The sequence below is a fragment of the Parus major genome, chromosome 2 (genome assembly GCF_001522545.3).
Source record: "Parus major isolate Abel chromosome 2, Parus_major1.1, whole genome shotgun sequence".
Lineage (NCBI taxonomy): Eukaryota > Metazoa > Chordata > Aves > Passeriformes > Paridae > Parus > Parus major.
Window position 1 is genome coordinate 29,759,940 of NC_031769.1, and position 14,572 is coordinate 29,774,511.

Consider the following 14,572-nt stretch of genomic DNA (forward strand, 5'->3'; position numbering starts at 1 on the left):
TGCAGTAAAAAGGAGAAAAATCATACCCCTAATTATTGTAGTGTTTCAGGGAGCGCATACTTCTACAACAACAACAACAAAAGGAATTGAAAGATACTATTTTCAATGCATTTTTGGGGTCAGTCGTCTTTTTTTCCTTAAAAAGCAAAGTTGCCAACAGTTCCTTGAAAGATTTGCCCTACATCTTGCCTTCCAAGGGTTTTGTTTGGAGCACTGGCTGTCACACCCCTGAAATAGCAATGCTATTTGGGGATACTCTTTCAGCAAACCTCCACCCACTGTCTTATTTGTTTGGAGCATGCTGCCCTCTGGTACTTCAGGACATACCTGCTGGCATGCCCAAATGGTAGCTGTTTTGATGCCCTTGCTTCAAGGAAGAGCTTTTTCCCCCCTCCTCTCTCTCTGTCATCACCTTGGGATTAGAATAGTGGTAGCCCCACTGCTGTGAATTATTCAGCAGGTGTAAACTCAGCAATGTCACAAATGTGCCTGCAGCATTCACGGGTGGAGAAGAGATGAAAGAAAAGTAAGTGAAAATCCTAAGTTCTGGATTTATTTGGTACCCTTTGCAGCAGTCTCATATTGCCTCTGGATCGGTGCTGAGGCAGAGACTGCAGGTCTCTAGAACCCTCCACGGTGCCCTTTCAGTCATCTGTAGCAACCTGGGGGACTTGGTATGGTGTCTTCTTATGTGCAATTATATTGATACAATTGCAAACATGTTGCCTTTCTCGTGTGGATGTGGCATCAATCATTGTACCTGTTCTAAAAAGAGAGGTGAGAGGAACCCTTTGTGTCATGTCTGCTCCATGACTTCTCTTAGCATTTCAGGATATGATGCAAGAATTATGTATGTATGCAAGTGCACAGACACAATTATGTCACACTTTCAATTTAATTAGTTGTGTTTTTATTGCAGTGACTGGAAGATACTGATAAGCTGGTACTTGCTGACTTGGAGACATTGTAACTATGTAGTTCTTTACCCACTGAGTGGTGCTGCCACCAAATCAAACCTGAGTTGTCATCTTCGCAGGGTTCTCACTATCAGTGGTACGGATTTGTGCACAGAAGATCCACATCTGTTTTATAGAATGCTGCTTTACATTCTTCCCTGACACTTTTCTGTGCATGGATACCACACAGAAGACACATTAGTATCTATTGGGTTAACCTGATGCCATAACTAACACTGATTTATTATCATTACCTAATGGAATCATCAGTATGTCATAGATTTTGGATCCGAGAATGAAGTTACATAGAAATTATACATTTTAACTATATGTGCATTTATCTTTGTCCTTTTCTTATCTTGCCTGCAGCAGTAGTATCTAGAATTTAGGGTATTCATGTTCCTTATATCAAAAAGCCTTATTCTGGAAAGTGAAGATATGCCTGTGTGCTGATGGGTGTAGAGAAACGTGTATGTAAAGGTTCTCCTAGGTGAAATATAAATAAAGTAACTCAGAAGCTCAAATATAGCTCAGCTTGGATTTCTTGATTACAGATCATCCCAGGTTTGAGTTTAAAAGTGTTTCATGTTCTGAAGTGATTTACTGGGCGCATTTGCCTTTATTCCTGCAGCAGAAGTGGTTGGCCTGATATTTGTATGAACTCTGGCCGGCTCGTAAGTGGAACTTTCCCTTGTGTATTCAGTATCGAAGAAACAGCAAACACTGTAACATTTAAAAACTTTCTGGCGATAACAAATTAGATGGCATTTGTGTTTGTGCTTGTTATGAGTATTTGACTCAAAAGCCTGTTTGGAGAGAAGGAATCTGATTTTAGTAAATCAATATAATAAAGCCTTTGATTTTTTACAAAAGCCAGCTAACTGTAACTTCAGTGTTGGTATTTCAAGGCCTCTCACTGATATTTTAGAAGTTTGTGGTTGTTTGAGCTTCCTTTCCAGGCCCTGGGGAAATAAGAGTATGGTAAATCAAAGCCCAGATCACCGTTTGCATTTATTTTACTTCTCATTATGACATGTATGCAAACACTTAAAAGAAATAGGAAAAAAGGTATAATCATGATAAGATCCCATTTTTTTTAACAAAGGGGAATACTTTTCTAGTTTAATTTATTACACTTCTCCTTAATACTATAAACTGAATTGAGTGCCTCATCAAGTTTGACAGTTCACTTATACTTCTGATTCAGTGACAGTACTTTTTCAAATAATTACTGTCTCCTGAGAGGTAACCCAAGAAAATAACTGGAGAATACTTTTTCTCTTATGAAATGTGTCTTAATTTCTTGCATTTTTTCTTTTCCAAGTGAGGAAGTTTTAAAACTGCAAAGTGCAGCCGAATACTTAGCTGCCAAAAAAGTCACTGTGCTACCTTTGAAAGACATTTTCCATTTTCATTTGCAGTTTTTGTGCTTTCCTTGCCTGTGACAACCAAAATCCAGTGTAAGACTGAGGATATATCATGAATCAAAAATACTCAATAATATTCAGTGAAATCTAGGTGACGCTTTTTTCAGTTTGATGCACTGTCTAGCATAATTGAGAGAGTGGAGAAAGAAGCTGCTGATTTTATATATTGCAAAAAAGTTTTATAAGTGTCATCCTAAATCGGGATACTTTTGTCCCCATGCTAAAATGAGATGCTCTGAAGGCTGTCTTCTTTCATCCCTGTTCTCTTGAGAGAGGCTCTGCATCTAGCTTCTCAGGTGGCATAAAGAAGCTTTGCCTACATTGAAGTTAACAGAGGAATGACCGATTATGCCAGCTGGGAATTGAGGTACAAGACTTTAGCTACCAGAGCTGAAATGATAAAAGCATCCCATGGGAGGTAACCTAACCTTTCACAGTTTATTGATCATCTGACTTGTCCTTCTGATGTCACTAGCTATTCTTAACGTTTCAGCTTCTCGCTCCCTCCATCTGCCACGCAGGTCTTGCTGTGGCACTGCTTCCCCCAGGAAGCTGCCAGCAGCCTCTCCTCCAGGGAACAGGCTCCAGATTAGGACATTTTCTGCACTCTTGAACACTGCACAATTGCTGTGGCAGTTTTCCTGCCAGTCTTAGTCCTCTTTAGTCATGGCTATTCAAAACCACTTTGCTCGCTTAATTTCCCAGCATCCTCACCATGGACATGTCGCTCCTGTGTTAGCTCCTTATTTACACTGTGGCCTCACTGCTACCTAATCACTGTGCCAGGGCTGCTCTTAGATTACAGAGTGAGCAGTGTCCCTCTAATGGAGCCTCTCAGAGCAGAAATTTAACTCCTTTTCCTGTGTTTCATCCTCTGCTCACGTCTTATTGCCTGGCCAATCCTACTCTGTCCCATCTCCTGCCAGTTACTTTGTGGTTCACATGGCTGCCAAAATTTCCCTCTTACCCTCTCTTCCTTATTCCTGCAACTTTAAACCTCCTACAGCATTTCATCTTTTCAGTCATTTCAGAGATTTTTTTTTTTCCAATCTGCTTCAAAGATGCTGTTAGAGCTTTTCAGGTATTGGTGCTTTTCAAGTCCTTCATGAGTTGGCACATAAATCTGGTTAAAAAAATTCTAGGTTTAAATTGTAAATTATTATATAACTTAATATCTTAAAGTATTCTCTTTATAGACTACAAAATATTACCTTTATTGGTGAGGAGATGAATCTTCCACTCTTGTCAGCATTTAGGGCTCTTTTCTATAAATTCCTTAGTGCTCTGACTATGTCATAACTGTCTGATGGCCAATTCTGCAAAAAGGGAGGGTTTTTACTTTCTTTGTACGAAGAAGCCAAATGGAGCCAGTTTCCTTTACACTAAAATGTGCAAAATTATTCTGGTTTGTTTTCATTTTATGAAAAGCATATGAAAACTACGAAAAGTACTGTACAAGTTAATAATAACTTTGGGCTCTTTTTTTGTAGAGCAGAGCTCCAAAGAGTAGCACTGGTATAAACTCTCATCCTCTTTTCTTTGTAATACTTCACCAAGATGCTTTCTGGGGTAAGGTGTGGCCATTTCTTTGCATACTGGTTCTTCTAGATTTTAGTTGGGTTTTGTGTGTTTTCAGGAATATGTTTTTATTACCTAATACTGCTGGTTGGAGAAATTTGTCATCTGTCTTTTGTGAGATGTAGTTTTAATTTAGTTTTAATGTTCCAACTTCTGTAGTCCTCCTTGTTCACTTTACAAACCTTAACTGCTTCCTCTGTATAAGTCTGCCTTGAACAACCAAGGCAGGAGAACGAGGCTCACCAGCTTCGTGCCCTGTTTCTATCACCACCTTTTTTTGCTGTCCCAGCCCAAAAGTGTAACTGAGACATTCCTTTGGGAAAAGGTTAACTTGGATCCCTGCAGTCCCAGCAGTTCCTCTTATGTGAGAATCATGCATGTACTAGACAAGATGGTCTATAAGCAAGTCTACTAGAATTCTTCTCAATTGCATCTCAAATCAGGAATGATGACTGTTCAGAATTCCTTATTTAAGTTCCTGGGTTTAAAGGTGGCAAAAATGTCTGCCAAGAAAGGTAACTGCCAACACAAAAAGAAGATTGTCCCTCTTGGGAGATGGTGGTAAGAAAGCGTGCTGCTTTATTTTCTGATGTTTTCCTTTAGCATTTGTGATTTGGAAGATTTGTGTTTCTAATACATCAGGAATTGAAACCAGTCGCCAGAAACTGAGATTGAAATGCCATCCCTTAGTGGAAGACTTAACAGTTGTTCAGTGTTCCCATTGTAAGGAATGGTTTCAAAATGCAAAGCCTGAGGGTTAAACCAAGCTCCTTTACCTCTTTTTACACATGCTCCAAGCATCTAAATCACTCAGCAAGAATGCCATTTTTCAAGTGTCTTATTTTCTTTCCACAGAATTTCAAAAGCCCTGTGGGAAGTGCCATCTATGAAGTATAATTGATATGGACACTCTTCTGAGACTATTTTTGTTGTTATGTTTCAAGATAAAGGCAATTGAGTATTTATAGGAAAAATAAATACATATGCCTTTTGCAATGTGTTGTAACTGAAAATTAAATATTTTTCTACTCAAATTTTGGCATATTTCCTGGAATCACTGAGCTTTCAGTAACGTTTTTAGTTAATATTCTGCAGCCTACTGTTGTATTCACTGCAGCTGACATGAGCTCAGAGAGTTTGTCTTTATTTAACCTCAGAGAGGAATCCCAGGCTTGCTCTGTAGTTGGCAGAGCTGTTGGGAAGGATCTGCTGTGGACTGCAGTGGAGAGAGTAAGGAGAGGGTCTGAACTGTGCCTGCTACAGCTTTACTCCATTGGTGATATGAAAATTCTGAAGAATATGTGAAGTTAGCCTTTATTAATAAAGCCTCTGATTAATATTTGCTTTCATTAACCATCTCTTTCCTTCTTTGTCTAATATTTTTATGAATCCTGTTACTTAGATCCTGCATCCCATTGCTCCTTGTGATGTTTGAAGTTGAAGGCACTGATTAGAGCATTAATTTTTTTACCTGTAGAATATATATATATATCTTTGTACAGGGGGTTAAAAAATATAAAAAGCCCCCATGAGAATAAACATTCTGCATCACCTTTGCTCTGCAGAGACTTAAAATTGCAGTGGTGTGGTGATGAGAGGAAGATGCTTCAGCTAAAAGTCAAAGCTTTTAAAGACTTGATTGTCTGCTCCATTACACATTTTTTTACACTGACCCACAGAGCTGCTTTGTCTCTTGTCAGCTAGTAACAAGTAAGAATGTAAATGGCCTGTGGCATTAGGACTGTGAAACAGACAGTAACAAACCATTCAGTTTGACTGGTGATCTTAATAGTTACTTGTTTAGAATAATTTCATGGATGAGGCCCAGCTAACTTAGTTCAAAGACAGTAATTAGCCCTAGAAGTTAATATTTGCTATGTCAGCAGTTATTAGAAGTATTGGTGGTACCCTTACTGTTAGCAATATTTATGCCAGCAAATAAATGCTTGTCCTTGTTTGTTGGTAAACACTGGCACTGAAATTGAATTAAATATTATTTGATTGATTTCTGTGGATTCAAGTCTAGAACTACCCTAATATTTGTTTTTCCCCAAATTAACGAATGAGGTTAAGGTCAACTTGATGAGGTAGATACTCAGATTTATTATTTGAGTGTGTGCAAATTCTAGAAAACATGTAGCTTACCAAACTGAGCCTGGTTTCAGTTGCAGATTTTACTAATAGTGAAAGGAAAATTCCATTGTTAAAAAAATCTGAAGGCCTCCCCTCATGCTACCTTCTCTGAAAATAAAGAAATGGGATGCTGGTCTAAGATGGGAAGAATAATCAGCCTGAGTCACCGCGCAGATCCGTAGAGGTTGATTTTCAGCCAGTATCTGCAAAATAAGCTGCAGGGTTCAGTTTGCAAACACTATTGTGAACCAAACCCTGTGGGGCTCAGTTTGCAAACACTATTGTGAACCAGACCCTGCAGGGTGTGCTGAGCTCCAGTTACTGCTCCTAGTAAGGCTTATTATCCTGTCACAGAAGATGTAAGAAAATCCATCTCTCCCTTTTAAACGTGATAAACCTTTGTCACCTACAATGCAATTAATGTTAAAAATAGAAGAGTGCTGATGATAAGATTGTGACTTGTAGGCAATGAGCCATTGTCCAAGTACAGGAGACTTATCTGGCGGGCCAGTCAGCCTACACGCTTTGCTGTCAGTTTGCTGATTGCCATTTCTCTCCGGGTTTGATGAAATATTCATGTCTTTGCTCTGCTCTCTGCAAGCACTATTGATTTCTTGTATAAACGCGGCTATATTTAGTCTAGACAAATGGAATGTGGATTGCTGCTGAATAAATGGGATGAAAGGCCGGGGGTTTGCCTGTCCGTTTCTCTTGGTCGGTGGCAATTATTTATAATCAAGAGTAGTTTTTGTAAGTTAAAGGTGATTTTTTATAATTTACTGATTAGTTTCAGAACAAAAGTAAGCACTTAGACACAATCATTCTGTTGGGATAGCGGGTTAAGAAGCCAAATTATGCTTTGAGGTTTACAATCACAGTTATTAAGATTTTAAAAAAAAATAAAAAATGGGCCTGGAAAAGTGTATGTTTTCAGAATTTTGGGAATGAAAAAGTGTGATCAGTAGAAAAGATTTGGTGCCTTTTCTCTTATTTTTATAAAATCTTTTACTAATATATTTTATTAGATACTAGAGATCATACAGTTAGAATGCAGTCCTCTCCATTTGCTGCAGTTTCAACTTTTACTGCTTCAGTTTTGCTGTCTCTGCTTACTAGAATATTTCTGTTTCATTTTGTTTTTTTCCTTGGAAACAAATACAGCTGCAGCAGAGAAAAAGGAGAATATGCTTAAAATCTCATTCCCCAGTCATTTCCGACAGCATGTTTGTTTTCAGTTAATAATCTTATTTTCCAGTGAAGATAGTGGAGGAATGGGAACTGGAGTGGATGTGTTTGTGTTTCACTGTCCTCTTGTGGATGGAATCAGAACTGCTGGGCTTTAGCAGAGACCTTCAGCTACTATTTATTTTCCTCTTGTAGATATGCTGCTTGTTAGTCTTTTGTTCTTTTGAGACAGATAAAGTTACACTCACTCTCTTCACTTTATGTGAGAACCAGAGCTTTACAAGTATTATAGTGAAAATGATCAAAACGCTCTGTTCTGCCTCCTTTTAGTTCCTTTGATTTAAATTATGAGATGGAAAATACAGAAAATAAATCCTCCATTAAGTACTTAATTGCTGGATTAAGAATTTGTAGCATTGCTACAACAAATTGAAGTAATTCATTTTCTTACAAGCCATTTATAGTGTGCTATGCGTGGTGGTTACTTTTCCAAAAGCTGTATTAAAAGTTCTCATTTTGTGTGTCAAATTATTTCCCCATGTTATATGTTATTCCTTTGTTTATGGCAGGTATATTTATATGCAGTAGCCATGGAGCACTGGGTGGGTTTTCATGTGTAACACTGTCCTCAGAAAATCTACACCCTAACTTTGAAAAATCTCTTGCAGTGCCATGGAACTGCAGGGCCTTAATCTTACGCTGAGGAAGTGCCCGGAGTGTTTATTGTGTAGCATCAATAGGGCCTAGGAGATTTTCACTAAATATTGCTCCATTGGGCTATGACATGGTTTAAGAACTGGGTTGTGTGTTAACCTGTTTAGCAGAATATTAATCTGGGAGTATTTCTGCAGAGTGTGGAAAGGAGGTGCTGAAGTTTGCATACAGCTTAGATTGCATTAAATGTTTTGAAAGGTCTGTACATTGAAACAGTCTTTGAGTGAAGCAGGTCATTTTCCCATAGGAATGCTCTCTGTTCTCCTTCTCCTGTTATATTTAATGTGTATGTTTTGCTGTTTTCTTCCCACAGTGGATGTGAAGTCGGAGGTTCCCGTGGGCCTGGAGCCTATCTCACCGTTAGACCTGCGGACGGATCTCAGGATGATGGTTCCCATGGTGGACCCGATTATGCGCGAAAAGCAGCTACAGCAGGAGCTGCTCCTGATCCAGCAGCAGCAGCAAATACAGAAACAACTGCTCATTGCAGAGTTCCAGAAGCAGCATGAAAACCTGACTCGCCAGCATCAGGCCCAGCTCCAGGAGCACATTAAGGTAGCAACATTTTTCATTTATCCCTTACTTTATCTGCAAAATCGGAAAAGGGAACATGCCTGAAAGGTTTGCTGTGACTGAGAGATGGTTTTTGAGTGCTCTTTTCTCTGTATTTGGATGATAAAGACCTTTCAAAGCAAAACTGCTGGCACCTATGAGTGACTTGCTCACAGCAGACCAAGGCAGTACTATGAGAATCATCAAGCTCATGAAGCCACCACATCCACAAAAAATCGAACTACCTATTTTGCAACCTGCATTTTCAGCTGAACTTCAATATGGCTTTTTTTTTTTCATTTTTTTTTTTTATATACTGTTTTTAGTATATTAAAAGACTGCTTTTTTGGGCTACTGTTTGACTTTGTAACCACAAATCAAATTGATAGGCAAGTTTACAATATTTGCATTTGTAAAACGGAGGCAGGCCCTGATAATGTTCTGTTTTCACTCTTCTCTGAGCTGCCTCATATAGTACAAAAAGAAAATTATTTATGGGCTTGCATGCACTATGGCAGGATTGCTATAATGGATTTTGACTGGGAATTTATGATCTTGCCTTTCATTTCATTTTTCCTTCTTATCTACTTGCCATTGTGCTGCTGTGCTAAGCTTCCACTTGACGGAGCTGACAAATGCATCAGAGCACTGCAACCAGAGCTGGGTGATGCACAGGCAAGGAACAATGTGAAGTTTCCAGGCATCTTTGCCAAAAGAGAAAGAAGTGAAACCAGAGCAGCAGGCTGCTACCTGACACTAGATTTCAGTTTGGTGACAGCCAGTATTGCACTGTGCTGCTTAAAAGTCAGTTAAGAGATGAAAAGAAGTGTAAGCATAAAAGCAAGCGCTGATCCTTGGTAACTCAGGGGAATTGTTTTAACCAGGACTGACCTAGAAAACACTACAAACTGCACTTTCTCATGTCTTTTTGTTCTGTGCAAGTTACAACAGGAACTCCTAGCCATTAAACAACAACAAGAACTCCTTGAAAAAGAGCAGAAACTGGAGCAGCAAAGACAGGAGCAGGAACTGGAGAGGCATCGCAGGGAGCAACAGCTTCCTCCCCTCCGAGGCAAAGAAAGAGGACGAGAAAGTAAGAGCCAATGTACCATGAATCCTAATAAGAAACGAGTCTATTCCCCTTTGCATTCTCCCAGCCAAAATGAACTATGAACAGGAACCTGAAGGAAGCCTGTTCCTGTGTGAAATACGCAGGTCGAGAAGTCAAGACTGTGCTTTGAGAAGGGCAGGGCCACCCACTGCACCCACAGAAACACATTTCTGGTTTGTGTGCAGACTTGGAAAACTGCAGGAAAGCACATTTTGACAGACTTGTATATATGCATCTCAAGAGTCAAGCTCTTTGTATAAAAAAAATGAGGAAATTTGAAAGCGTAAAGCTTCACATGAGAACTTTATGAAGAGCTTATTTCTCAATACAGAAAGCACTACGAAACAGCAGAAAATTAAATTAGTTGCTGAGCATTGTTTCAAGACTGAAAATAAAATTAAATATTTAAGAATATCTTAGGATGAGCCTTCTAAATATTTTGCTAGGACTTTTTCAAACTGTCTTGTGTTTGTTCTTGATGACATTTCATGAGGCAAAACCAAGAGTTATTTCTAGCTCATATATAGCTATAAAGAAAACAACTATGAAGGTTTGTTAAGATTTGATGCTCACTAGAGGGAGACAGATACAAATAATTCTCTTTCGTGGGGTCATTTTGAAAATCAGGTTGAAGTACAGTGTGAAGATATTCAAAATGAAGCTGCCACAAACAGATACTGTTGCTTGCTCTGCCAAATGAGCACAAGAATTAACTGACAAAGACTGAAGCAGAAAAGAGCTTTTTTTTTCCCCTGGGTCGAAAAAGATACCACTTCAACAGCTGTAGGTGTACCATGTCACAGCCTTTAGAAATTAAGGTGTCCATGGTGCTTCTAGTACTTTGAAGAACAATGATCCCATAAAAAAATTTCCATCTTACTGACCTAGAAATGTGAGGGTGTGGAAACTGCAGGAATAAAAGGTTCTGCTATGTAGTATAAAAAAATTCATTCTCCATATGAACAGTTGGGCTTTATTGGTGTTCCTGCCAGAAGAAGAGCAGAGATGTGACCTCAATGGTTCCCTTCTCAATTTGAGCTTGCTGGGTGGCTGTTCAGGATCTAATAGCCAGCCAAGCAGCTTGTGACCCCTCCAGGCCCAGTTTGTTGGTGGTGATGATCTATTTAATGAGGAGAGCATGGAAGGGAGGTATGGGCAGTGGATCACATGGGACGTGCTCAGCATCTCAGCTGTGGTGTTGTCAGGGTTGGGTAACCAAATAGAGTATCAAAAATGCCTTAGAGCTGCAACTTTGAAAGAAATGGGATTTCATCCCTTTTTTTTTTTATCACTGATTATGGGAAAGCAAAAGATTTTTTGTTTTCATACTTCTTTTTTCCTTAATGAACACTATTTTGGCTATGAGTAAAAAAGCATGTCCCGTGCTGCAAGCTTGAATTGGCAGTTTAACCTTACAATGACATGCTCTACTTTTTGCTCTGTGTTGAGCTAGCCACCAAGAGAGGTCAAAATGCACTCTCTTGTCTGCCAGACATCACAGGTAGAGGCCCTTAAGGGGCTCCAATTAAAAGCCTCACTGCTGGCTCTTTCTGCAGTGTTCTGCTTATAACCAAGACAGTGTTCAGAGGATACTTTCGTTGTGTTACTGCTGTTACTTTATTAAAAGAAAAAAACACTCATTACTAAAAATTCAAACTGACCTTTTGTAACTGTCTTTTTAGTTCCATTGTTGGTTTTGTATTTGGATTGTTGGGAACTATCAGGAAATAATTTAAATTCTTTAGATACATCTGGCCCTGGATAAATGGCCTCATCTACTGTTGAAATATTCCTTATGACTTCACTGGATTTTTGGGTCACAGCCAGCTTCAGGCTTCCACAGAGAAGCATTTAATCCAAATGCTATCTCATTTTGACTTTTTTCCACCAATAGTTTTTTTATAGTTTACAAAACTTCCAGCAATAAGGCACAGACTCTGTTTTGGAGTTTGTTATATTTAAAATAGTAATTTTTTTTTAAAGTAAAGCTAAGATGCATTTAACTCTTGTGTTTCTTAGGGGCAGTGGCCAGCACAGAAGTGAAGCAGAAACTTCAAGAGTTCCTGTTAAGTAAATCAGCTACAAAAGACTCTCCAGCAAATGGGAAGAATCATTCCATGAGCCGCCACCCCAAGCTCTGGTACACGTATGTTCAGTATTAAGCTGCTTCCTTGTCTCGTTGAGGTATCAGCTGAAACTTGGCAGAATGCTTTTTCAGCAGGGGAGTTGAGAGTCTGCCTCCAGAGCAAGGCAGAAGTTCAACCCAAAGATTAGCAAAAAGCCAGAAGTGTTGTATTTCTGGTTGAACTGAGGAGTATTCAGTGTTCAGTGGTGAGATGCGAACTATACAGAACAAGACTCCCTCAAAAATCTGTATAATTGGTTTTATTTCAGCTGCTTCATCTATAGTGATTATAGCTGTTGCTATCACAAGTTTTACAACTATACCTGTAATTTTTCCAAGTATCTTAAATTTTTGCAGTTAGAACAGCTGTGTTTGTCTTGGATTTTGAATCAATCACAAAATGTTTCCTCTTGAAGAGATGCTGCTTTGCTTCCAGTGAAGTTGCTTGAATGGTGCTGGTAATTCACAAGGGTTTTGAGAAAGACAGTGGTCATCTAACTTTTCTGACTCATGGCTTTTAGTATCCAAATTGCATATTCTTATGATAACTTGGCCTTGACAAGAATCTGCTTAGATCATGGAAGCACTTGATTTTATTGAATCTTTCAGACAATCTATTGACATGTTAAGAGTTTACAGTTTTGTAGTTTTTATTCCCCACATAAATGAATCCAACAAAATGAATTCTCTCTGCCCTTCTGAAAGATTTCAATGTCATGTCTGCATTGACCTTCAACAGGACAAACAGAAATGCATATGGTAAACTAGATTTCCATCTTTTACTTATTCTTTTTAAAAAGGATTGCTGAAGGTTGGCCCTTGGAGTTTGCATTCTGAGCTAACCAGAGCTTTTTGGTAAAATTATTTAATATATAGTTACATTGTGTTTGGTGGAGATACAGTAATAAATTCATTTTTTTCTTCCAAATAATATGTAAAAAGTCTCTTGAATATGTAAGATTTCTGGACTAATAATCTGAGCTTCAGATGACTGAGTATGAGTAGCTCTACAGAGGATGCCTTCTACTACACTACAAAAAGTAGAACTTCCTCTCATGACAGAGACATATTATTGATTAACCACACTGTGTTGGAAAGACAAGCAGAGTCTGTAAAAGGCCAAGTAAAATTATGTTTAGATAAACACAAACACAAAGTTTGAAAGTTTTTCTCCTTTCCCTCTCTAGTTAGAAATATCAAGCAAACTCCCCCCACTCAAAAAAAAGCCAGAAAAACAACCCCTGTTTCTGAGCCAAGTGATGCAATTTCTATGTGGTCGTTCAGAAAGCTCTGCACACAATATTTCTTTCATCCAGCAGCTGTCAGAAAACACTCTTCCAGCTTGGAGCTTCTGTGCTGACATGAGTGCTATGTGCTGCAGAGTGGTATGCTCACAAAATTTACAAATTGAACTTGAAGTCAAGGTTTCATTTACGTCATCCACTAAATAATTCAGTGGAGTGGGGTATCCAAGAGATAAAAATTCAATATTTCTGGTTATTTTATACAAGCCCTCATGACCTGAAAATCCCCCACATTTTAATAGGGAAGGCTTGATCAATATAAGTGTATTTGTACATGATAAACAAGCCTTAAACAGCTTTTGCTGTGTGTCAGCTGATTCATATTAAAAAGCAACCACCTGAAATGGTCAGTTCCCCAAGCTGGTGGTAGACCCTGCCTGTAGATCAACATGAATCTTATCCTATGAGACTTCTGTAATGAGTGCAAAAAATGTGTTTTTGGGAATCCCAAGGAGTTCCATAACTTACTGTAAGAGTGAAATTGGTTACATGAGCCTGTGGTTTGCGCACACTTGGACGAACAAGAACATAAACACAGCTGGGACGTGTACAACATGTGTGGATAGTTACTGCTGGTCACCTCAGTGACAGCTAATTTGTGACCTCTGTGTGTGCTGCAGGGCTGCCCACCATACCTCACTGGATCAAAGCTCTCCACCCCTGAGTGGGGCCTCGCCACCATACAAATACACTTTACCAGGAGCACAGGATGCTAAGGATGATTTTCCACTTCGTAAAACGGGTGAGTTAGCGTCATTTATTCGAGCCCCTTGCTCAGCAATCCTCCCACCCTTTATTTTGACCAGGCTGTCCACCAGCAAGGCATATGTTATACTCCAAAAATCCTGTTCAAGGTGATACTATGAGTAAGTTCAAAGGTCTAGACTGCATATTTCCAGGGTCAGCCTGGCCACATGGTACTGAGAGTCGGTGTTTCTCAGTGCTGACAGCTGGTGTAGGCTTCAGTTCTGATAAATTTTGTTTCTAAACAGATCATCATTTCATGGATCTTTATTTTCTCTGCCTTTCTTCTGCTTTTAATAACTCTCTCTGCCCTGCTTGGCAGATATAGTATCTATCTTCAGATGGTATTCTGCTTTTAGACAATGTTTTTCAGGGCATTTTGAGAGGAAATCATGGAAAGAGGAAGAATTGTATGAGTATTCTATTTTGTGTCATTGATTGTCAGAGTTTGTGTGTCTATCACAGACTGGCAGAATATTCTGAGGTGGAAGAGACCCAGAAGGATTGTGGAGTCCAACACTCAAGTGAATGGCCCATACAGGGATGGAACCCGTGACCTTGGTGTTACCAGCACTGTGCTGTGTCCCTATACACACATCTGCTTGTCTTCTGACACATAGAAAATGTTCTTTTGATGGTTTTAGAATATTTTGGAAGATCTAACAATTGAATATTTTATCTTGACAGCAGGTGAACTGTAGACTTTTTCTGCACCACAAAGAAAGTTAGAATGGTGGTGGAGT

The 14,572-nt window shown here is 39.1% G+C and overlaps 1 protein-coding gene across 16 annotated transcripts in view; it reads left to right on the top strand.

The window, feature by feature from the left end:
• HDAC9 (histone deacetylase 9) overlaps positions 1-14,572 on the top strand; it is a 457,012-nt gene that overhangs the window by 221,903 nt on the left and 220,537 nt on the right. For 8 of the 16 annotated variants that reach the window (XM_015618303.1, XM_015618309.1, XM_019005657.2 and 5 more), the window contains 4 exons: positions 8,307-8,548; positions 9,488-9,638; positions 11,676-11,802; positions 13,706-13,827. In XM_015618303.1, coding sequence (XP_015473789.1) covers positions 8,307-8,548; positions 9,488-9,638; positions 11,676-11,802; positions 13,706-13,827 — 642 coding nt within the window. The remainder of the gene's footprint in view (positions 1-8,306; positions 8,549-9,487; positions 9,639-11,675; positions 11,803-13,705; positions 13,828-14,572) is intronic. The other 8 variants (XM_015618299.2, XM_019005658.2, XM_019005660.2 and 5 more) reach the window with 3 other exon arrangements.